A 26427-nucleotide genomic window follows, 5' to 3' on the forward strand; every position below is an offset into this window, starting at 1 on the left:
GTTTTGTTATCACTGAAATCTTGCTTGTGTCTCAGAGTTCCTCTATTTGGACACAACACCACCTAAGTGCAGGGCCGGGTGTGGGACTAGGGATGTAGAAATTACTTCAGACCAAGATGAGCCTCTAAACTGGTCCAGATCTTATCACATCAGTGTCAACCACCTTAAAGGGCACTAATCACTTTTTTTTTACTCGGCAGGCTAATAGAGCCCACACGCTGATTTGGGGATACAATAATCTTTTTTTTTTTTTTAAATTGCCCCCACCAGCACTAGGTTGCCAACACCAGGAGGGAGCTACCAGTGTGGGTGCCATGTTGAGGCATGAGTGCATACATGCACATAATGAGCAAGTGCAACTCACTCATTATGCGCATGTGCTTAACGTCAGCTCAAGAGTGTGGGCTCTATTAGTACATACCTCTGGTGGGGTAAAAAAAATCACTACATTGTTTCAAATTTAGGAATAATCAGAAATACAAGAGGGGGTATTCAATGCATTTATGTGGGTAATGTTGTGCTCAGTGTCGGACTGGCCCACAGGGATACCAGGAAAACTCGCGGTGGGCCCAGGTGACTGTGGGCCCTTGTGCTGCTAAACATTTGGCCTATTTCATGGCCATTCCCTATTTCTTTGAGAACAAAGAGGCTAAATAGATGGAATAATAGATGATAGTAAAGAATAGAGACTAGGAGAATAGAGGTTGAGTGAGGAGAAGAAGAATAATATTACTGAGAGTGGGCCCCTGGTCTAAGGTTTTCGGGTGGGCCCCTGGTGTCCCAGTCCGACACTGGTTGTGCTAATACAGTGCTGACTGGTAGATCAGTCTATTTTTTGACTGGTCCTTTTGGCTAACATCACATAACAACTTTAGTCAGCCAGTGTGGTTGTACTGTATGTGTTTGTTCTTTTTAGCAGGATGGGCAGGTGCTTACACTAGAAGATAGAGGTAAGCAAGTGGATGACTGGTATATGATCCCCCCCTGAGAAATTACTGCAGGCATCCTTGCAAGCCCATTGTGGTTTCCTCCATGCTGAGCAATTTATGATCAGTGCCAGTCAGGCAGACAAATTAGGTTCCTGAAGTCCATGTCATTTTTCTATTAAATAGTCTGTTTATCCTCTTTTAAATTCTAGCAGTAGTCGTTGTGCCTATGTGAAATCGATATGTTGTGGGCAAAAGGCATGTGTTTTGCATGAGAATACTCAACCAATAGATATTTTACATCCCAATAAGTTACCCATTCATTGGCTGATAGTAAAAGTAACATGTATGTATGGCAATAGCTCTAGGATTCCCATAAGAACAGAAGAATTGACTGATGCACTGCCCAGCGCAAATATAGTGCATTGCAGGGACCATTTTTGACCCTAGTACCCTAATGAATGGTGTGTAGTGTATGACTGCATCCATTTTTGCACAATTATAGTTAGCCCTATTTTGTAGTCTTGACTGAAGGAGAAATAACTAGTTTCAGTGATACCTTAAAGGGAATCTGTCGTCATTTAAAAAATTTTTTTTTTTGCATTTTTATAAAAAACACACATGCATAAACACTGTCTGGCAAATAAAATGTTAATCCACAAATCCATGCATAAGTTATTTTAGTTTGTATTTTGTCATGGGGGCTTCCATTTCTGCTCATTACACATTCATCCTGTGCTGCTCTAACAGCAGGCACAGCATTACCTGTGTGCTTGGAGGCAGCCACTCTGTAATGAAAAGCCAGGTCGCACTACGACATGAGAATCTAGCTGTACACTCCCCCTCCCCTCTCTGCCCATGCGTCTGATGTTTGGAGGAGAGAGGTCACATGGTTTGCAGGGAACCAATTACTTTCACTTTCCTACGTCCTGCTCTACAGCTGCACTAGCAGCCCCTCCTCCCACAGACACTATCAAAGCTCCTGCCGTTCTGTAAGTTTGTTCTCTGCTTTCCTTTGGAGGGGTGAACTTTCTCTCCTTGCTGCCTTCCTAGTTAGTTTTACTGGTTACTAGATGAGGTAAAGGAGCTGTGAGTTCCCTCTGCTATCCACCTCACACACACTGCGCTCCTTTCCTGCCTGCAATACTTCTTTTTTCATTAACTACTTACTGCCTCCTTTCTCTTGAGCTATTTTAACCCTTCCTAGTCTTCCTATGGTTTTCAAGTATTTCCTCCTTATTTTATCCTTTTTTTCTATTCCCTGTCATCAGTCCTGGGAGTGTACTTTTATTTTTCTGCCATGCATTTTTGTGTAAACAAAAATATTTATCCAGTACCCAAAATGAATTGTGTGTGTGTATATATATATTTATTTTTTTAAACGTAAGTGGGGGCAGTGATCACAGGACTATCTTATTTCAATCCTTCTGAAGTGGTGTCAGTGGGAGCTTATCTTAATACCTGCCTATTGTTCAATTGACAGGCTCAGCAGACAAGGCTCTATTTACATTACAGCAGCTTGTAGGAGGGAGGGGTAATGACATCACTCCAACTTGCAGTGCAGCAGTAAAGTGTGACTGACGTTTATCAGAGCACAAGTCACATGACCTGAGGGCAGCTGTGAAATGTCAAAATGTCTAGCCCCATAGCAAATTTTAAAATTAGATATAAAAAGATCCATTTCTTGTTTTGAAAAACGGATTTCAATGCAGGATTCTGCTGTAGTAGCACTATTAACTGATACATTTTGTAAAAAACATGTTTTTCCACGACAGTATCCCTTTAAGTGAGCACCAGCAGTACAGTGAAAAATCAAAGGACAGACAGCTACTGCTTTTAATAGCAATTAATATTTTAAAACAACTTTAAAATCATTGAAAAACAGAAATGTATATAAGTTGTTTAGAATTACTTATCATAATGCAAAATTGTGCATTTGGTCTAACTTCCCTTTTGAAAATACTTTCGACTGCATAAATCATCATGAAGAATTTGTATCTTTACAGAAAACAATAGAGACAGATGATTTATTCTGGAGTTACCACTGTGCATTTATTTACATTTATTATTTCTTATGATTTGATTATGAGCTGAATGCACTTTAATTGTAGCCATGGTAATGCTGTAATTGAATTAACCCTCTTTATTATTCCATATACATCTAAAGATATGAAGTTCTTTGTTTCCATTTGTCAGTTTTGTGTCATCAGCACCATGACATTTTCGCACTATGCCTCAGTCCATCTTAAATGAGCTTGGGCCCAGAGAAGGCTTTCTGGATCATGTTTATACATGTTTTTTCTTTGCATGGTAGAGTTGCATTTGCGGATGCAGCAACAAATTATCATCACTAACAACGGTGATTCCTGAGTATTTTTCAGCCCATGCAGTTATTTCAAATACAGAATACTGACTGTTTTCAATTCAGTGTCACCTGAGTCCATCCAATATTGTCTTTTGGCCTTGTCCCTTGCATACAAATATGTCTCCTGATTCTCTGATCTGATTCTCTACAGTATTATACACAGTAGGCAGTGAAATTCCCTAATTCTATAGGGGTGCAGGGGGGTTGACTGCACTAGGGCCTGCAATAGACACATCATTGTCTTATCACAGGCAAATCTATGACAATCTGACCACACTTCCAGTATTATACTGGCTAGGTGGCAACCCCAAGCTTTGAGAGGCTAGCTGGAATGAACATAAAGGGGGTGGTCAGGGCAGCTTGCCCTAGTAATACTGGGTCTACAAATGTATGAACTGTGCCAATACCTAAAATTTATACACTGTGTCTGACAAGCCCACCTCTGACATTAGGCATCAGCAGTAAATTAATAAAAGCAGCAAACAGTTCATAAAAGTAGAGTTTGGTTTGAGTGGGGAAGGTTGCAGGGGCTGGTGGCTAGTCCTGCTGGCCACCCACTGCAGGGGCAATTGGTCAACCAACCCCCACCCCATCTAGTGATGTGTGGGTTGGTCTAAACTTGTAGGTTTATCTATGTGGTCAGTAATTATATATATATAGATTAAACTTGGGTCTCATTGTAAGTGTGGCCCAGACAGGCAGAGGGCTAACAAAACAAAAGTGTAGTATTCTTTAATAAATCACAGCATTTTTCGACTGCTCTCCTCTTACTATATTAATTGGCTAACAAAACAAGTCACCCTTGGAGTAGGGTCTGAATAGAATGGGGCCTAATGGCTGCCATATAGTCACTTCACCTGACATTTACACCAAATTGCTCATCTCTACACTGAAACTCACATCTTATAAAGGTGCAAGTCGGCTACAAGGGCTACACACGAGATGAACCAGGCTACCATAGGGTTCTGCGTTGTTTATTCTTTTATAATACAAGGACAATGTCACAGGGGGAGATTTGTCGCCTGTTCATGCGCTACTGCTGGCGACAAATATCCCCCTGTTTCATGAAAAGCATTCTGAGAAGTTACACCGGGGCTTTGTCTCACAAACATTTCAAGCCTGTTTTGCATTTGGACAAATGACGAGCCTATTTCATAATCCACTCGCGAGGAAACGAATAATAAAGCTCCAAGCCAACCAGCTGTGAGCACCAGCAGCTCCCTTATCAGCCAGTTCTCCCAATCTCACTGACGTCACCACAGCTCCTACCATACCTGCGAGCAGCTAAAGACTGAGAAACGCTTAAACGGCAGTGACCAACCAGGAAGCAAGAAGAGCAAAAGGGGGCGGGGCAATCAGTGAAGCAATCCCGGCAGCATAAACCAATAGCGAGCTAGAAAGGGCCAACAGGGGACCAATGGCTAATTGTGGTAGGCGGTGCCTGCTGCCACTTCCTAGGGACGCTGGTGTAAATGTGCTGGGGTATGGTCCCGGCGCACCTGACAAGAGGAAGGATTGTAGGCGCGTTAGGGCTTTTCCTCTTTCGACAACATCTCTTGCTGTCTGTGCCTACCTGAGCTTTGCTTGTAGTTCTCGGAGACGCAGCGGGCCCTGTGTGCGCCTGCACCCCAGCCATGGCCGCTCAGGAGAAGCAGGTGCACCCAACAGGTGAAGAGAAGAGCGGCAAGGCTGAGGGCCCGGACCCAGGAGGAGCGCTGGCGCTAGGACCGAGCGTACCCATTCGAGGGATCCGCATGAAGTTTGCGGTGCTGAGCGGATTGCTGGAGGTCGGGGAAGTCAGCACCAGGGACTTGGTGGACACCGTGTTCAATTTGGTAAGTGCAGTGCCAATGACTCTGGTCCCCTCTAGCAGCCACAATACACTCACTTCTGGGCCCTCTGTGCTGCTGCTGAACTTCAACTTCCAATGCCCACGACTGCCTGAACTGTGGTGCATGCTGGGAGTTGTAGTACAGCACTAAACCCTTCATTCATCAAAATATTATCTTATTAGTCTGAACCTAACCTACAAGTAGCTTTATAAAGTAAAGGTAATAGTGACAAGCACTGGTGTATTAGTACAGGTTTCATGTTGGAGGCTTGTCAGAACTGCACAGAAGGCTCAGCCAAGACTCAGCCATTTCCCTCTTAACATCACACTTCCTGATGCTGAGGCTTTAGTCAACATATTGCTGCCCAGAAAGGCAATTAACTAGATCATGGTTTCTAAACGTATCTACTTCAAATCAGGCAAAAAGCAAGGTAATACTGCTAAATGGTATGGGGCTATTCAATCTTTAACAATTAAAATTGGTCATCCTCTCTCCTTAGTTTTCTATAACTACAGCTGGAGCATCTGCTTATTTCGGGAGGTCTCATAAGAAACAGAGTATGGTGCGTAATGCCAAATAGCCTATGAGTAAGTGCCCCAGTAGGTACCAAACGCGTTAGGCGGTTATCTGTATGTCCTAATATATGATTTGAACTTTTAAATATCATTTTTGGTCATTACTTGCGGAGAAAACTCACAACTTTTTGCTGTTTTAGGTCTCATAAGAACTTTAATTCAGCAGCAGTTAAAGTTCTATGTAAAACAGAGGTCCTCAACATATTTTACCAGTGAGCCACATTCAGTTGTAAAAAAAGAGCTGGGGAGCAAGAAAAGCATGAAGAAAGTCTATGGGGTTGCCAAATGAGGCTATTTGCTAGCCCCTATGTGAACTGGCAGTTTAAAATTAGATTCTGTTTGGCAGTACATCTGGTTAAACACAACCAAAACTTGCCTCCAAACCAGGAATTCAAAAATAAGCACCTGCTTGAGAGCAACAGGCAAGGGGTTGATGAGCAACATGTTGCTCATGAGCTACTTGTTGGGGATAACTGATGTAAAGGTTTGCTCAGTTCTATTGTATTTTATTGCAGTTTATTTTGTGTACAAACATCAGTTCACAGAAATGTATATCAACACATGCTTTTTGTTTTGCATCTGACCGAAATTAAATGCAATGCAAGGCCTCCACTCCTGCTGTATCTTGTCTTGCTTTTAGGGCAAAACTCCACGGGAGAGATTTTTTTCAAGGATGGTTTCGGATTGACAAAACGGATTCTACAAGTCTGATGTATTTGCTTTGGGTTAAACTATAATGGGACTGATACAATATGTGTAAACTACTTTGAACATTTGCCATCCAGTGCAGCATGCCTGTTGGATGGGAACGAAGCTTGCTGCGTATTTGTCCGACAATAAAAATTGATGGTGTTGGAAAGACTTTTCTTTTTTTCCTTATTGAAATATATTGATCATCAGATATAAACAAAAGATTCCATCCAGCTTTATCTGATCTGGCATTACACCACTAGTGCTGTTGTGTGGTGTTGCATGGCAAAATCAGATCAAATCTGATCAAAATCTCCTGAGGCGTTTAACCCTTACTGTGTTGGTGCCTGAAGGTTTAATATGGACTAGTGTATTAGGTGCCCTCTTTGTACCACTTTTATGCATACTAGAGTAACTGCCATAAATTGATACTTTTTGACGCACATTAACTGTTGCATGCCCAATTTGTATCAAACATGCAACCAGAAGGAGATATAAGATGCACAAAGCTATTGGCTTTGTTTACAGTGGTTTTGCATGTTCAGTCCATTGCTATAATTGTTTAATTAATTACACACAACTTTATTGTTTTATGTTTGCTAAAAACAGAACATCAGTTGGTAAATTTAATGTTGAATTTTATTTTGTAACCAGGTATTTGTAATATAAACCTGCTGTATTGCCAGTAACTATTTACTGGCATTACATTTTACATTAACTTGTGCTGTGCTGCAAATCTGAGTCTGATGGCCTTTTAACAATAGACCTGTCGGAATCATAGGGTTTCACATGGATCTGAGTCATTGTGAAAGGCACAGAGATTCAGTTGTTAAGGAAAATGTTACTCGGGTATCTGTTAGTGGTATAGCATATACTTTCTTATCACAGTCTGCATGGGATGTGTTATTTCGAATGAAATTTAATGTGGGAAATTGCTTCCTGAAATACATTGATTTGCTTACTGGCGACCAATTGGGAAACTTCTGATGCCACAGTAACAGTTGTTTACTTGTGATTGAATAGCAAGCAGCTAGCAAATTGTTATAACAAATTTGATTTATGTTGGTTGGAAAGAGTTTTCAGATAAAGTTGTGTTTCCTGCAATTTTAGTGCACATATGAGATGAACAAAGTATGACGCTAGCTGCTGTTTTCTTTCAGTAAGTCTGATGTATGCATGGGAGTTATATGATACCAAATGGAGCAAAAGAAAATAAGCTTTCCAGGGTCAGACTGGCCTGGCAGGGTACTAGGATCTTCCATGGATCCAAGCCTAGTGGTTTCCAGTTGGCACTGTCTTTATCTCATTTTTGTTAGAGCAGGCCCAGTCTGATATTTCAACGTCCGTTTTAAAACTAGTTATAATTGGTTTGCAAAAAAATTACATTTTCATTCTTTGAAAAGTCCTAGAGGAATAGGTCTGCTTATTGTATTTAAAATGTGCCCACTTTTCTTAATTGCTCAAGGGAATGTATTTCACGTTACATCCTTATTGTCTTGGAGAGTGCTGAGATTTACTGCATGGAGACCGTCACACCCATAGATATTGTCTGTTTCATCAAAACCATATAACAAAAAGATTGATAGTGATGATGCAATGAGTTCTATCTTCCTGAAATACGTGTACAAAAAATTGTACAGAACCTTGTATCTAATTTACAATCTGAAAAGAAGTTAATTCCCATGTGTGGAAGGAATTAGATGTGCACTGTTTCAGCGTTAAAAATTTCAAACTGTCATTCACTGAACTGTGCAAATTATTTTTAGACAAACACTTATTATATTACCCATGTATGGTCTTGTGACATAAGGCTAATGTCACAAGTAATTGAAAAGCCCCTTTCCATACAACTGTACAGGGAATCAACTGCCTAAATGTGGCTGTGGCCAGTCCTTCGTGGCATCAGCCTAATTTTTTGTGGGCTAAGGATCATACATAATATGACAACCTTTCTATTGTTATGTTCATTCAGTCAGGCAGCCCAAATGAGAACATCGGAAGGCAAAGAGTGTCTGGTGCTCCTCTTTGACATCTGTTAGTTTACCATGCACTGACCTACGGTCAGATAATGCTTTGAAACAAGCCAACTCTTGGGTTTTTGGCTCTTCTGTGACATTTTGTGGTGTTTTGTCTCAGTTCTGAGAAAGTGACCTGGGCCAATTGTCTCCAATTTTAAAGGAAGATGTGAGTGGAAGCTCAGTACTGCATAGTGCAAAATGCAAAAACTGTTTGTTTTGCTCATGTTAATGTAATGCTCCTTTAAGACTGTTCAGTATGTGGTACATATCTAGTATGTGTTACCTTAGAATTAGATCAACAGTCTAGTGGTTATTGGACTGTACAACATATGATGTTAAAGGGATCATGTCATCAGAAAAAATGTTTTTTTCAAAACGCATCAGTTAATAGTGCTACTCCAGCAGACTTCTGCACTGAAATCCATTTCTCAAAAGAGCAAACAGATTTTTTTATATTCAATTTTAAAATCTGACATGGGGCTAGACATTTTGTCAATTTCCCAGCTACCCCTAGTCATGTGACTTGTGCCTGCACTTTAGGAGAGAAATGCTTTCTGCCAGGCTGCTGTTTTTCCTTCTCAATGTAACTGAATGTGTGTCAGTGGGACATGGGTTTTTACTATTGAGTGTTGTTCTTAGATCTACCAGGCAGCTGTTATTTTGTGTTAGGGAGCTGCTATCTGGTTACCTTCCCATTGTTTTTTGTTTGGCTGCTGAGGGGGAAAAGGGAGGGGGTGATATCACTCCAACTTGCAGTACAGCAGTAAAGAGTGATTGAAGTTTATCAGAGCACAAGTCACATGACTTGGGGCAGCTGGGAAATTGACAATATGTCTAGCCCCATGTCAGATTTCAAAATTGAATATAAAAAAATCTGTTTGCTCTTTTGAGAAATGGATTTCAGTGCAGAATTCTGCTGGAGCAGCACTTTTAACTGGTTCATTTTGAAAAAAAAAATGTTTTTCCCATGACAGTATCTCTTTAAAGGTTTGTTCACCTTCCAAACAATTTTTGCAGTTGATTTGTTTTCAGATTATTCACCAGAAATAAAGATTCTTTTTCAGTTGCTTTCCACTTTTTATTTTTTTGCTGTTTTTCCAAAATTTAAGTCTAAGGGTAAGGCCACACGTTTTCAATATTTGCCTCACTGAGGCAACTTTGGGCGACTATTGAAAACGCATTGCCGCGTGTGCATTAGCGCAGGCGACTTTTCATTCTAGCCTATGGGGAAAAACGCAGAGGCAGTTCGGGGAGATAGTCGCACAAAAGACGAGGCGATTAGTCGCCAGGCGACAAAATCTCCCCGAATCTCCTCGTGTGGCCTTACCCTAAATTTTCATGTTCTTGTTTCAGTCTGGCAGTTTGGTAATCCAGGTGCATTCTAAACTGTTATTAGTTGCTACATTAGTTGCTACATTAGTTGCTACATTAGTTGCTACATTAGTTGCTACATTAGTTGCTACATTAGTTGCTACATTAGTTGCTACATTAGTTGCTACATTTATCAACTGGAATATTGGCAACTTGTATCAAATCTAACAACTGCCTATTAAAATGAACTCGGGGATTCTGCTCAGCAGGGCCAAAGATAAGAAATGTATAAACTTAAAAGTTACAGAATCAGCGACCCCCCCCCCTTCCAAAGCTGCCTTAGAAAATCAAAAGAAGGTGAAAAATTTAACTTTTCATTTCAGAATAGAAAGTGTTTCGAAAAAAAAAAGTCTTTATTTCTGCTGAATGATCTGAAACTAACTGAACTGAACAAAAGTGTTTGAAGGTGTACAACCCCTTTAAATATGTATGCATCTGTGCATCGTCCTAATAAAATAAGAAAAACTGTAGAGACAAACCGGGTTTGGGTTATTACATTGAATTTTTTTATAGATATTTTCAGACCAGTGTCACATTGTAGAAACACATGCAGAGAAAAGCCTGATGCACAGTCTTCCACTTCATGTTGTGTGCACTGACAAGTACAGCATCAATGTGCCATTGGCCTTAGACCATGCACTAGTGAATTATAAGACAGTGTACCCATGTCACTTAGTTGCAAGAAATAAGCAGTTGATGTCCTATTTACATCCCAGAACTATTCCAGTAGGGGAAAGCCTGGTATTTGATGTATCTGCTGTGTAACACTTGATTGTGAACTCTGTGCAGATCAGTTTTAGAAATACATAATATACTTATTTAGAAATGCATAATATATATTGCATTTCAAAGGCATTCTCTGCAGTTTTCGATGTTGTATGGTTGAATGTGGCAGCATGCAAATCCTTCGCCTATATTGAATCCTAGGTAGTTGTTGCCAGGAAACTGCTGAAAGTGTGTTTTTTTTATTGTCCTGCTACACCAGTGCTCCATTGAATACAACAATTTAGTTCACCAGAGGAATTTTCTTTTTGAGGGGTTCACCCGCTAGTTACTGTTGATTTTAACTTCACCTTACAAGCTCAATGGAGATTTAGTAGAATAACTGTAAGGGACATATTTATTATGCTGTGTAAAAAAACAGTGGGATAATACACCAAAAATCACCAGGCTTTGCCTTATAGTGACTTCCGCCAGAAGCAATGTAAAAAAAAAAATGGTGGCAAATCTGGCGTTCACATGGTGAAAAATAAAACATTCACCATTTATTTTACACAACTTTTTACATAGTTTTTTCTGCTAATTTAGTTTTATACAGCATAATAAATATGCCCCTATGTGTAGTATAGTAAAAGTTTGCCCTGGTCTATTAACCCGTACCAACCAAAAAGCTGTTTGCTTTTTTTAGTATCTGACCACTCAATTCTACCTGCTGATTGGATTTGGTGAGTTTATAGACCTGGTACAAACTTTACTAAACGACATCCTAACTGATCTTTTAACCGTAAATTAGTCTGTATAATCAGAGGTTTCATGCACTCACCAGAGCTGGACTGTTCTAGGTACATTTTACATGAGAACTATTGATTTTTATTTGTCTTTGCATCCTTACATTTTGTGATTAAATAAAAACTTACAATACTTACAATATTTGAAAGGAGGAAATACTCTAAATGCTGCATTTGTTATGTATTATTTAAAGATCTCTGTCTAGCAGCCCTGCCCAGTGAAACCAGAAACCCTACCTTGGAAAGAGATAACAATACTTTGGGCTAGTATGGTAACTGATCTGTTTCAGGTGACAGATGCACTATTTTCAAGACCTTGGCATGCTATTCCTAAAGTCATCTCAATTAGAAGCAGTACACCACAGTAATGTCAAATGCTGGAGGCTTCTTTACTCTGCATTTCACATATACATATTAAACCTTTGGCAGCTGCTTTTTTTGCCCTTAAAGGAAACGTTCAGTGTAAAAATAAAAACTGGATAAATAGATAGTCTGTGCAAAATAAAAAATGTTTGTAATCTAGTTAGTTAGGCAAGAACATAATCTATAAAGGCTAACAGAGCAGAATCCAACTTCCTGCTTTTCAACTGTCTAATGGTAAGGGCACAAACAAAGATTCAGGGATATTTAGTCGCCTAGCAACAAATCGTCTCTTCTTCGGGCGAATAATCTCCCCGAACAGCTTTCCCGTTTTCTGAAGTTGCCCGAAGTTTCCTCATGAGGCAACTCTGAGTTAGTCAGCGACTTAAAGTTTTGGCCACATGGGACAAAACTATTCAGGGAGTTTGCAATTGATCCGTAGCATTCAGCTCAGATTCAAAAGCAACAGATATGACCCATGTGCCCCCCCTCAAGTCACTGATTGGATAAGTGATAGGAAATAAACTGTGCAGTTTGCTCTGTTAATACTATTTATTTATTTTTTCTTTTCCATTACTCCATTAGTGATGCAGCCCACAACACTGCCTGTAAGGATGTTTTAGTGGAATTAAATGAATGTATACCCCTTTTTTTAACAACTTGAGCTCAATGAATGTGCCTTTTTGTCTGTAATTCAAATATAATTTTTTTTGTTATTTATTGCATTCAACAAGAAATTTAAATCATTTAGTTTTACTTTTCACCTTCCTGTCCAATTTGGCTAGCAAGTTTTTGTATAGTAGGTACTAAAACAAGTCAGTATTCGTAATCCACATGTTAACTATTTGTATAATGAACTGCTTCTCAAAATTAAAAAAAAAAAAAGACTAAAGCTTACAGAAAGGCAGAGTTTGCATACACTATTTAAATAAATTATACAGTGTACAGTGAGAAATAGTGGGATTTCACAGGAAAAATTATTTTCCATAATAACTTTGTAATTCATGATACAAGGCTGATGGGTGAACTGTCAATATTTTTGTTTGACCTGGCTGATTTTGGGCTAGATATTTTTTGGCAAGCACCATACACAAGCCAATAAGCTGTCAATTGGGTCTGAAGGGGCCAAGCCACAAGTTTTTGCTTCTATGCATACTAAGGTTTACATTTATTTATCATGCTCATGCTGATGTGTATACGGTCTAGAAGCAAAAACGACATTCTCTGCTTTGTCTATTTAACGAATGCATTTGCTCTCTGCCATTGTTTATATAGCTTTATCTGTGTAATTATATGTATGGGTGTGAAGATTTTGTGTTTACTTTGTATCTTATGATGCAGTTGTACCAGTTCCCACTAGTTATATATAGAATTGAGTTTTCAATCAGAGCGCATAAAGTATAAGTTAATTATAACGTGTAAGAAATATTTTTTCTTTGTGTTTAATTGGTGTAACCACTAAGGCTGCATATTTTTGTCTCTGAGCCTAATGTTTCCCCCCCCCCGTTTTACTTTTAAAGTCTAGGAGCACTAGGTTACCCATGCTAATAATATGCAATTATTTATATTATTTTTGCTAATAATAGTAATGTGGCTAATATAATTAGAGATAGGTATTGGTACCCAAGGCAATGTCATCCGATGACACCCTCATCCTATTTGCCAGCATGCTCAATCAACTGATACCTTATTGTACCTCAACCAAACAATCAAATTCCATCCTCCTTCCCATTTGCTCCATAAGTGCATGCCTTTCCTGCTTACTGACTGTTCCAAGTTCCAGTCCATGTAACCTGTGCATTGATGACTCTATATAAATAAATTATGATTATTAGGTGCAAAGTGCTGACAAACATTGTTGTACAGTGAGCTTTGTAGTAGAAACATGCAGAAAGATTTTCTACATATAATTTTTGTACAGCATAAAATACATTGTTAACCATATTGTAACAGGGCAGTATACACCTGAAAAGATCTTTGCTAATAATGGACACCGTATATAGGACTTGGTGTTGAAATTGCATTTGGCCTATTCATTTAATAAACCAGGTTCATGTTATTGCATAGTGCCAAAATTAACTAATGTTAAAATAATAAAATTAATCAAAATAAAAGACAAAAAGGGGGTTTACTGTCTTTTAAGACAATTGCAATGCCATGGCTTTTTACGTGTTACATCTTTTATATAATATCCTTCCGAAGTATGTCCATTATGTTCCATCTGGAATATAATTTGGTAATTTGAAGAGGGCTGCATGTACAGACTCCTTTTTACTTTGTGTTAAAGGGGAAAGGTGTTCTGGCACCACTTGGTAAAGAACTGTGTTCGGAGCCTATATAGCTTTTATAATGTCGTTCTAATGCATATAACTAACATTGTATACTCTGTTTCTTGTTAAATAATATTTGCCTGTTTGTCTTGCTGTTGATTTATGGTGTTATGAGTACAAACAGGTGGCTCTTATTTTGTAAACCAGGAAAGAGGAGATTTGGCTTATTCCTTTATGGATACAGTTCAGTGAAGGATGGCATTAGAGAATATATATATTTTTTTAAGTCAGTGCTAAAGCTAGACTTTAAAAAAAAGTTTGTAGCCTATTACTAAAATAGCTTTTCCAAAAACTGCTCCTGTTTCCTGCAATGTCCTCTGAAAAGTATCAGGGGCAAATTTACTTATGGTTGAATATCGAGGGTTAATTAACCCTCGATATTCGACTGCCGATTGGAAATCCTTCGACTTCAAATATTGAAGTCGAAGGATTTACCGCAATTCACTCGATCGAACGAAAAATCCTTCGATCGAACGATTAAGTCCTTAGAATCGTTCGATTTGAAGGATTTTAATCCATCGATCGAATGATTTTTCTTCGACCCAAAAAAGTTTAGAAAGCCTATGTGGACCTTCCCCATAGGCTACCTGACTTCGGTAGGTTTTAGGTGGTGAACTAGGGGGTCGAAGTTTTTTTTTTTTAAGGAGACAGTAATTCGACTATCGAATTGTCGAATAGTCGAACGATTTTTAGTTCGAATCGTTAGATTAGAAGTCGTAGTCGAAGGTCGAAGTAGCCCATTCGATGGTCGAAGTAGCCAAAAAAACATTCGAAATTTGAAGTTTTTTTTATTCTATTCCTTCGAACTAAGTAAATGGGCCCTCTAGTATTTCTCTGTTCTTGGCACCAGAGAACTAACTGTACATGCGCCAAAACATTTTCTTTCACTGGACGTGAGCATGTCTAAAAAGCTTGTGCTCTGTCACAACTTGCTACAATGCTGCACACAAGTATTTTTAAATGCGCATGTGCTGTCTCCCAGTTGAAGCAACTGTGCAGACTCGCCGGTCTTGGTCTTGCTGCAGGAGCTTGGAATCGTGAGAATTTATATTCTCGAACTCAGCATTTACTTCTGATCACACAAATGGCTAAAGATACAGCAGGCTTTAAAAAAAAAAAAAAGGATGATACTGTAGGGAGCATGTGGAGTTTATATCTTTATATCATGCCTGTATTATATTATTTATAATATAGGGAGTGGATTGCTAAGTAACACAAGGAGTACATTACTGTACAAACAAGTTGTGCAGTTGTATTGTAAATAGCTAACTTTAATTGCCAGGGGGTTGCAGGCTATTGTTTGTGTAAACAACTGTTGGTGCTGTAAAACATCAAAGCCACCTTTTCTGGAGGAGTGAAATTCCTGGGCCAAAGGTGGATAAGAAGTGAATGTGGATGTCTGGCCTTGAGACAGTTAACCTTATATGCTAGTTCTCTATGCCTGTGTTTTACCCATTTTCATTCTATTGTAATCTATGCTATACCTTGTTCATTGAACAAAGCATTAAATATTCTCATTTTTATACAAAATAATTCAAGGCTGGAGATTGTTCTCATACCCCTAGACACACAAGTGAGTCGGCACTTGTATTCGTAGTTATATAATACTGCTGAGTCTGTAAAGCAGTAACCAACAGATAAAACCAGAAGTATGCCTATCAAGATGAAGTTTTATTCATTATTCTAGTGATTGGAGAATCTGACCCGTTTCGCCAAAAATTTGCTAAACTGTGAAAATTCACCAAAATGCATTGGTCTATTGGCGTCAACGTTTTTTTTTTTTTTTTGTTTTTGTTTTTTTGTTTCACAATGATTACATATGGGTGTATTTTTGCAGCGAAACTCATAGAAAAATTTCGCTCATTGCTAATTATTGCACTAGTCCTATAATAATTTAGGAACATTTGGAACAATCGCCTCAAAACTTATACGTAGCGGATTATTTCAGATATTGCAAGTTTTAGCGGAGTTCCCCCATTCATAACTATACTTGTGAATGGAGGTTCTCCTATTGGTAGCACCCTATATGCTTATCCATGGTTCAATCTATTGTAGCAGATCTTAATATCGCTCCTTGTGATATCATCGGTAATAAAGGACACAAACGCTGTACTGTACAGTAAAAACTTATGCTTTAAAGGGGTGGTTCACTTTTATGATAACATTTAGTTGGTTAAAATTAGCCATTCCATATCATATCTTTGTTGGGCTACAAATGTATTGTGATTGCTACTTTTACTACTTTTGTTATTGCTACTGTATTACTCAGCATTGTATTCAGGCTTCTCAGCATATTCCAGTCTCTTAATCAAATAAATTCATGGTTGCACGGGTAATTTGAACCCTAACAACCAGATTGCTGAAATTTCATACTGGAGAGCTGCTGAATACAAAGCTAAATAACTCAAAAACCACACATAATTAAAAAAAAAAAAACAGCAAACCAATTGCAAACTTTCTTATAAAATCACTCTTTACATTGTACTAAAAGTTAAGGTAAATGTGGACGACCCCTTTTATGACATTGCAGTCTTGAAGGCTTGAGCTTTTGTGCTGCTAGTGATGCAAACTATTACCAAAATATAATGCTTTGTGCTGCATGTAAAGCTTGCATATAAAGTAATTACATTACATTTATACATATTAATATTTTTGCAAAGACATATATATATATACTATATATCTATCATGTCTGTTAACAGAAGGGCCAGGGTTCTTTGTAAATAATATTTTTTATTTTGCATTGAAAATCTTTTAATACTTATTGATGCTATGTTAACTTTTATAGCTTGTGGGAGGCCAGTTTGATCTGGAGATGAATTTCATTATCCAAGACGCAGAAAGCATAATCTGCATGATAGAACTGCTGGACAAATGTGATGTTACGTGTCAAGCAGAAATATGGAGCATTTTTTCTGCCATCCTGAAGAAGAGCATTCGGAATTTGTTGATCTGCACTGAAGTGGGTTTAGTTGAACACGTTCTTAAAAGAATTGATAAAGTTGACAGTATAATTGCAGGTAATTAAATATTTAACTTTATGCCCTAATTGTCATCCAATTTATGCAAAAAAATGTGAATTGTTCTCTATATTAAACTGTGTTACTACCTAGTTGGTTATCAGTGCAAAACCACTTTATTGTAGATGGTTCATAAAACCACAGCAATTTAAAAGGGCCCTCAACCCTCAATTTTTTTGCATAATATTTATACTTAAAATTTTATTTGTATTGAAATTGATATTTATTTATTTCTGATCTCTGGGTCTAACTTGCTGTACTCCCTTTTCAACATTAGTTAAATGACTACGGTTTGTTGTTTTTATTAGAAATGATTATTTTTATTACTATTAAGTATTTTTAAAGCATCTATATATTCCACAGTTCTGCACAATAAGCGGGTGTATACACTGAACAGATTACATAATAAATATAGCCAATTATCAATATATTTGTGTATTTTTGCTTGCATTAAACAGGGTAAAACCTGAAATCATAGAAATGGTCACATTCTACTTAGTACGAGTACAATTAAAAAAAATTTATTGTTAAGAAAATGCATTTATGATTGTGCTGGATTGAGACAGACAAATTTACAATGTTTTTACAAAAACTTTTGCCTTATTGTTTCTTTCATTTTAAATGTATGGAAATGCTATGACCTTTAGGCCTATGTCACACCCAGTGGTCAAAATACCCTTATCCACCTGACCTAAATCCCCAAAAATAGATATGATAAAGAAATATGCTTACTGTGGCAGACACTGGAGATTGCTCAGGAATTTTCACTTTGGGTTTTTTTCCCCACTTCTGCTTTAATAGTCTGTAAATGCTTCTTGGCTTTAAGTTTAATTTTCAACATGTTGCACTGTGTTGATAAGCTAGTTTTATAGTATCATCCAATTTTATTAGACAAAAACGTGTCCAAGTGCATTTTTGTATAGTAGCACATAGACTTGATGACTCTTACACAGGGCTGGGGGGTTCCAGTTGCTTTATCAGAGCATTGAAAAATTAACCGGCTGACAAAATATTGTCAAAGCAATTCATTTCTGGGCATTGTATCAATTCAGATCGGGGAAAGATGAAATAGGAAGAAATTTGTAGATCGTAGCTTGGGTAGCTGATTTTTATGTTTTTAAATGAATATATTTTTCTCTACAGATCTCTTGGTGGAAATGCTGGGGATTTTGGCCAGCTACAGCATTACAGTTCGAGAACTTAAACTTTTTTTCAGCAAACTGCAAGGAGAAAAAGGACAGTGGGTAAGAGTCTATTCACTATGACACGTAGTTAAAATTATCGTAGTACAACAGTACAGTAACTGGAGTAAGTGGAGGGACTAAAGGGCAGGCTATGATCTGTGCTGTGATTTGTTTTTTATCACTCTAAAGCACAGGCCCTGTGCAAACTAGGTCCCCCCCAACTATACAAAGTAAAATGCACACTTTGCATAAAGGTACACACAAAATAGCTGCATACATGGGAACACTTGTAGTTCAGGATTCCAGTGCTACAAAAGTGTCAGTAGCGCTCTAGTTAGACATAAACACGTATGAATTATTTTTACCCAGAGTCCAAATCCGATACAGTTCAGTGACTAATAATGTTCAATGCAGTCTCTTTATCTTTGTGCAACTGAACTGCATGCTGATCAGTAAGGAATAAGGATGATTGTGTGGTGAAGCCAGGGGATTATGTCAAACATAGTCAGATATCTACGTTGCTGTTCAGGCTGGTCTATGACTTAAAGGGATCCTGTCATTGGAAAACATGTTTTTTTTTTTTAAAACACATCAGTTAATAGTGCTACTCCAGCAGAAGTCTGCAATGAAATCCATTTCTCAAAAGAGCAAACAGATTTTTTTATATTCAATTTTGAAATCTGACATGGGGCTAGACTCCTGCACTTTAGGAGAGAAATGCTTTCTGGCAGGCTGCTGTTTTTCCTTCTCAATGTAACTGAATGTGTCTCAGTGAGACATGGGTTTTTACTATTGAGTGCTGTTCTTAGATCTACCAGGCAGCTGTTATATTGTGTTAGGGAGCTGCAATCTGGTTACCTTCCCATTGTTCTTTTGTTTGGCTGCTGGGGGGGAAAAAGGGAGGGGGCTGATATCACTGCAACTTGCAGTACAGCAGTAAAGAGTGAGTGAAGTTTATCAGAGCACAAGTCACATGACTTGGGGCAGCTGGGAAATTGATAATATGTCTAGCCCCATGTCAGATTTCAAAATTGAATATAAAAAAATCTGTTTGCTCTTTTGAGAAATGGATTTCAGTGCAGAATTCTGCTGGAGCAGCACTATTAACTGATTCATTTTGAAATTTTTTTTTTCCCATGACAGTATCCCTTTAAAGGGGTAGATCACCTTTAAATTTACTTTTTGTATGTTATAGAATGGCCAAATGTAAGCAACTTTTCAATTGGTCTTCATTATTTATATTCAATACTCTTTTTAAATTATTTGCCTTCTTCTTCTGACTCTTTCCAGTTTTCATATGGGGGTCATTGACCCTATCTGAAAAACAAATGCTCTGTAAGGCTATAGATTTATAGTTGTTGCTACTTTTGATCACTCATCTTTCTAGTCAGGTCCTTTCCTATTCATATTTCAGCCTCTTCTTCAAATCAATGCATGGTTGCTAGGGTAATTTGGACCCTAGCAACCAGACTGCTGAAATTGCAATCTGGAGAGCTGTTAAATAAAAAGCTAAAGAACTCAAAAACCACAAATAATAAAAAATTAAAACCAATTGTAAATTGTTTCAGAATATCACTCTCTACTTCATACTAAAAGTTAATTTAAAGGTGAACAACCCCTTTTTGCTGAAACACTTTTTACTTTTCTACTAAAAGGTTTGACATTGGGAGATCTGAACTTTTGGTTAAATGGTCAAATAGCATTGTTTGTTTGTTTTGAGCAAACAACCTAAACGAGCAGTATGAGGGGGCACTGTTGCCCAATTCACCTGCCAAGTATGTGCTGTATGTACCCAGATGGTCAGAGAATAATTGTCCATCTTCTTTCTTTGTATGCCATGAAGTTACATAATCCTAATTCTGGAAAGTACCATTTTAATGAAGATATTTTAAAATATATTTGCTACATCAGAAATGTTGCTCTCTGCAAAAAGTAGTGTTCCTTCCCCAAGAGGGTTCTATTTTGAATAGAGGCCTGTAGGACCCATTTTATCTATATATGGGTAAGGTGAGCTAACCTATTCTGGTTACATACGCAATGTGCTCTGCGGGGTATTTGTAATTATAAGGCATTTCCAGTTTATCTCTCTTTTGGGTTATGCTGATAATAGTATATGTTAGTCTGGGTCTGGTATGAACAAACATTTACACAGTATAAATATTAAAATATATCTGACAATTGTTCATTAAATCCAAACAAAATATCCAGTATTTGTCTTCATAATATCTTGAAATGAAAACCATAAGAAGCATGTATATTTTAAATAAAAGCACAAGCTTACCGCTTTCCACAATGGTCCGGGTGCTCATGCCCTAGACCCTCAGCTAAGGGGAGCTACATATAAACCTTTAATGATGGGCAGGCACCATTTCGGAACACCAAAAAATCTAATTAATTAGTAGAATCCAGGAGTCCAAAATTTTTTTTGTGAAATAATACAAAAGTCTTTATCTACACAATGTATAAAAAATAGAAGCCTGACGCTTTTCATGTCCCCAAAGGACACTTTATCATAGGCTAACTTACTTCTGGTACATACACATTATTTGAAGGAAAAAAAGCCAATAGTTGTATCATGGGCGGAGTTAAAATGAATCAGCAGACATCTGTATCTCATTGCCCCTAGCGGCTCATTACTAAACAGCATTTAAAGTACAACTAGCTATTTCAGTGTCAGCATATACATTTTTTATACAGGTTATATATACTGTAAGAATGTAAATACAATAATTATTCAATTATAAATACAAATTGTTTTTTTTTTGTTATGTAAAGCAAGAGATATCAAAATCATAATTTAAACCTTATGGTTGTCTAGTTCCTAGGTAAAAAATCCATTTTGCTTCTTTTCTTAAGAGATCTGGAGTTTTATTTCCGCCACAAATATTAGATACTGTTTTATCAATGCCGATTACACTTAAATGTGACATGTTTCTATTATTACACTCTGCAAAATGTTTTGCTACAGTAGTTATGCAATTTTCTTTTGTATATACTGCCTGCCTTAAGTCCGTGCCTTCCTTGCCTAAATTGTCTCCCAGTCCTCCCCAGGCCAGGCAGCAAGCAGGCGGTCGGAAGCGCCGGACTCCGAATTTTTCAAATAAAAAAAAAAATTTCAGTACAAACCCCATGGGACCCGATCACTAATGGGCCCCTAGGCTAGCCTAGTCGTTAATCCGCCCCTGTATGTTACAAAAATAGCTGCCGATACATGTACCATAGTTGCATTTGCCAGCAAACACAGTCTCAATTCTAAACAAGTTGGTCTTCGTTATTTATTTTTTATAGTTTTTCATTTATGTGCCTTTTCTTCTGACTCTTTCCAGCTTTCAAATAGGGGGCACTGACCCCATCTAAAATAAATTCTCCGGAAGGCTGCAAATGTATTATTATTGATGCTTTTTTATTGCTCATCTTTCTTTTTGGGTCCTCTCCTATTCATATGCCAATGTCTTATTGTATATGTATGGTTGCTAGGGTACTTTGGGCACTAGCAACCAGAATGCTGAAATTGCAAACTGGAGAGCTGCTGAATAAAAATTTTAGTTTTCTGTTTAAAGGGTTTCCAGGTAACTAGTCCTATTCCTGTACTTAAACATGTGCCTAATGTGTTGATTCAGTCTTTGCTTGACAGGATTTTCAAAACGGTCTGCCCCTTTGGTGGCCCCCCCATAAGCAAGAAATAAGTCACCAGATTTATCACCATATGTACAGCCACCATTATTATGATGGAAAATATGTAATATTGTTTTAAAGGGCAAGTCTACCCCAAAATAAAATATGTGCATAATAAAAGAAAAACCTACTTCTAAGCAACTTTGTAATATACTTTTATTAAACATTTTTAGTATTAGTTTAGAGTTATTTGTATAAATATTCATTATTGAAAACCGCATTTGCTTAAATCCTGGTTGTTAGTGTTTAATGTTGCAAAAGTCATCCAGCAAAGACAGATCTGTAAATCAGCTGCCTTGTCTTACATTGTATCTACAGGCTGAGCCATCAGGACAGAGAATAGAAAGGGACAGACAAGCCGTGCTTTCAATAGAAATGCATATACATACAACTTAAAATAGGAAAATTTGTAACGATAACGGTATATGTTGCAAATTTTCAGTTTTTGGGTTGACATTTCCTTTAACAATGTATTATGTGAATGTTACAGTGGTGATACCTCACTGGAGATTCATCTCTAAATGCTGGATACTAATTGTATTACTTACTGGTATATTCCACCAGCGCATGGATTTTGAACAGTGGTGCATTAATTAAGGCTAGTGCCACACCAAAACCTATGCTCTGTTACCACTAGTTAACCGTAGAAATGTCACAGCTGGTTTGAAGATGACAAATCCACTGTGACTAGAGCCTGTGAACTTCTGTCTAATTTTGCTGCATGCACCAGGGTTTTTACTCACTATGTCAAGATTTCACCTGCTCTAACTGGCTGCTTCTTGCATGGGCCCGCAATTGTCATAGCACTAGTGACACCTGAGTGGTTTGCATTTGGAATGAAAATGTTAGGTTGAGGTGTTCACGTGATTATGTGGTTAGCCTATGTAGGCGCATTTGTGGTCACCCAACTACAAGCAAGAAATTGTTGGGTAAAAGCTCCTACCCCAAAGTACAGTAAAACCAAAATTCAATGGGGTTATAAATATGCTGCAATTAGCTTATATATCAATATGAAAATAAAATGATGATAAAATCTGTAAAAGATGAAAAGAAAATGATTAAACATTTAGTGCAATCAGAGTACTGGTATACATCACTGACTTTGACTTTTCACTTTAGCTTATCTGTCATGTCTTGAAATGTGCTGCAGTGTTTCTTGCCTTGAATATAGACTATCCATGCTTTAATCATTTGTTTGTGTTTCTTTTAGCCTCCTCAAGCAGCAAAATTGCTGTCAGTCTTAAAGCACATGCCTCAGAAATATGGTCCCGATGCCTTTTTTAACTTTCCAGGGAAAAGTGCCGCAGTAAGTGACCAAAGCAATTTATATTGGTTAAAACACAACAATAATCTTTTTTTAATTTTTAAAAAAATTAGTATACATGAGTCCAGTGGGAGGGAAGCAGATGGGTAAAGTACATTGTTAGTACAAGTGCTTTTAATTGGTTTGGTTTGAACATAGGTTTATCGTACCCCCATAGGACACTGACTGCATGCCTTTTTGGCTAGAACTGTATTATTATTATTATTATTATTATTATTATTTTTTTTTAATTCTCTTTTTATTGATGTTTTGCATTTTTATTCAAAGAGATAAACAGTAAGATGGAAGTTACACATCATCAGCAATAAAGCATTACCATTGGTATCTTTAGACTCCTTTATCCCTTGTTTGAGGAGAGGGATACTGATGGTGTAACTCAGAAAAAGATGTTACAGAGGAAGCTCAATAAAGCAGGCATTCTACTATAACGTGTAGCTAGAACAAAAGAAAAATGGAAGCAAACTGGTAACATTTAGACAGAACACTTGTTTTGGGCATATTTCCAGTAAGACTTGTCGTAAAAAATGAAGGTTCACCTATTGGTGGCCTTGGCATAGACCCCCCCCATGTCCCATGTCACTGCTACAGGTCAAATGTGTATTCAGCAATGCACAAAAGTTTTACAAATTAAGATTCACTTAGTACAGTTAAGTTCCCTGAATGAAGCCCCAGTTGCTCCAGATTCTATTGAAGAAGTCCACCATGTAATTTACTGTGCTGTTAAATACTCCATTCTTCTCCAAAAAGTCAATTTTCAACTTCCCCACTATGGCACATCTGGCTACTGAAAAGAGAGCATTTGCTAACTTTTGTTGGATTATTATAAGGGATTTTCTTTCCCAATATAAATTTTAACTAGGGACACCATCAAAAGATGTGTACAAGTATTTGTCTGGGCCCCCTCATGATCTCAAGCACATAGTACCAAACAGGGAAAAGACCCTGTTACTGCTGGGGCCCAGGAACTATAGGGGGCCCAGTGGGACTGATATGCAGCTGTTATGTTATATGTTGGTGAAAAATGTCTTGTTTAAAAAAAAAATCCATAAAATTAATAATCTCGCCAGTAATACGTGGGGTCTGGGTGCACATACCCCAGACCTACAGCTCAAGGTTGAGGTTTCGAACCAAACAGGAAATGGCAGGCACTCACAGAGCTATCTATTAATCCACTTTTGGCCTGAAATAAAGTTATTTTACGAGCCTGTCTGTGGGATCTGAGAGTGCCTGCCATTTCCTGTCTCGTTGGAAAATGTCATGTTACCAAAGTTTAGGGGCCCAATGAATTTGCTGTGGGGCCCATTAACTAGTTTTTGACTGCTGAGAAGTTCATGTAGGCGATAGCTCATATAAATTAGTATAGATCTTAAAATAAACAGTTGTTTCTTCTGTAATAAGTCATTTATTTAAATAGTTCATTTAATTAATGCGCTTATAAGTCAGTTTATTGGTGGTCAGTTTTTTTGTTTTTTTTTCATTTATTGGTGGACTGTGCTGTTTGCCCAAAGTTTCTAGGTTAGTTACATTAGTTTGCACTCTGGCTGTACCCACCCTTGGGTCAAAATTTGACCAGACCCCAGCCAATAGTCCACATTGTACCCCAGTTCAAACAGCACATATCAAATGATTATGCTACTTACTTGCTTACTTCTCATGTTTATTTATTAAACACAAGCACATTTACGAGAATGTAGTTTATATTATATATAAATATATATATGAATGTTTAGTAGTGATGAGATTATTATTTTTAGAATGCTGCCCTAATATGTCTTTCACTTATTTTTCAGGCCATTGCCTTACCTCCAGTGGCTAAATGGCCATATCAAAATGGCTTCACATTTCATACTTGGTTAAGGATGGATCCAATAAACAACATGAATGTGGACAAAGCTAAACCTTATTTATATTGGTAAGCATAACCATGTGAGTGGTGCTAAGAACAATCTGCCGCATGTTCATCTTATTTCTATGTTGCAAAAATGATTCATTAAATTTTCCTTGTATATGTTTTTTTAGCTTTAAGCACTGACTGGTCAACATTTTTGTGTTTTCACTAAAGACCTTTGCAAATTTCAGCAGCATTCTACTGTTGTTCATTTATAGTTTCAGAACAAGTAAAGGACTTGGTTATTCAGCTCATTTTGTTGGCAGCTGCTTAATTGTCACATCAGTAAAGTCCAAAGGAAAAGGATTCCAGCACTGCGTGAAGCATGATTTCAAGCCACAGAAGGTATTCGTTTATGAAACATATTTCAGGATTTTCCTGGAGAATTCCAGTATTAGCCAGAGTCTGCTCTCTTTTACATACACTTTACATTTCACCCAGTTAAGGTTTATAAGTTATTGTCTGTTAAAAGAAGAATGTGCTCCAAGGTGCAAGCCATTAATACAAATAATTTTCCTGGGAAAGTTTCATTACTTCATTAGATATGTAGTAGATCCGTTATAGGCATCATGAAAGCAGTGCCTTTTTGTTTCTGTTGTGTAACCTGGTGGCTCTGACTTTTGGAACAATGTAACAGAAGCCAGTTGATTAACACGAGGAGTGCTGACTTTTGCAACATTGTTTTAGAAGTCCGACTCCGTCAGATACGGAAATTCTTGTAGCACATCCTCAGGGGAAATCGCTCTCCTGCATGCGATCTCCTAAGGTAGAGGAATGCAGCATCATCTGCTTTTTCTTTCACCAATCCTAAAAGGCTGCAGTCGCACCTCCGTCATGGATCCTCAGTCCTCCATACTCTGCCGTCAGCTCTTCCTCCTCAGGCATCAGCCCGCCCTCCTTGGTCCACAATATAAACGCTCTCCGTCCTCAGCCATCAGCCCTCCCTCCTCAGCCATCAGCCTGGTTTAGGAGCTGAGGTCTGAGGCGGGAGGGCTGAGGATGGAGAGCGTTTGTACTGAGGGTTGAGGAATGAGCCACAAGGGGGAAATTGCTACAGGATATGTGGGCAGCATGGATGTGTGATTGCAGCCTCTTCGGATCAGTGAGTAAAATCCAAGGCGAGTCTGAATACTTTATCAGCGCACGCAGGAGCGTGTGTTCTCCTGATGATGTCCTAAAATGCGTTCCATAGTCAGAATGATATAAGGCAGGGGTCCCCATCCTTTTTTACTCGTGAGCCACATTTAAATGTAAAAAGAGTTTGAGAGCAACACAAGCATGAAAAGGTCCTTGGGGATGTCAAAAAAGTGCTGTGATTGGATGTTTGGTAGCATCTATATGCATTGGTAGTGTACAGGAAG

The 26427-nt window shown here is 37.9% G+C and overlaps 1 protein-coding gene across 1 annotated transcript in view; it reads left to right on the top strand.

Moving 5' to 3' along the window:
* The first annotated feature begins 4712 nt into the window (after positions 1 to 4712).
* LOC108704343 (lipopolysaccharide-responsive and beige-like anchor protein) overlaps positions 4713 to 26427 on the top strand; it is a 369752-nt gene continuing 348037 nt past the window's right edge. The window contains exons 1-6 of the mRNA XM_041579550.1: positions 4713 to 5126; positions 16764 to 16995; positions 18139 to 18239; positions 23065 to 23160; positions 24969 to 25090; positions 25285 to 25411. Of these exons, the coding sequence (XP_041435484.1) occupies positions 4926 to 5126; positions 16764 to 16995; positions 18139 to 18239; positions 23065 to 23160; positions 24969 to 25090; positions 25285 to 25411 (879 nt within the window). The 5' untranslated portion in view covers positions 4713 to 4925. The remainder of the gene's footprint in view (positions 5127 to 16763; positions 16996 to 18138; positions 18240 to 23064; positions 23161 to 24968; positions 25091 to 25284; positions 25412 to 26427) is intronic.

This window comes from Xenopus laevis, chromosome 1S, assembly GCF_017654675.1.
Source record: "Xenopus laevis strain J_2021 chromosome 1S, Xenopus_laevis_v10.1, whole genome shotgun sequence".
In the NCBI taxonomy this organism is placed as follows: Eukaryota; Metazoa; Chordata; class Amphibia; order Anura; family Pipidae; genus Xenopus; species Xenopus laevis.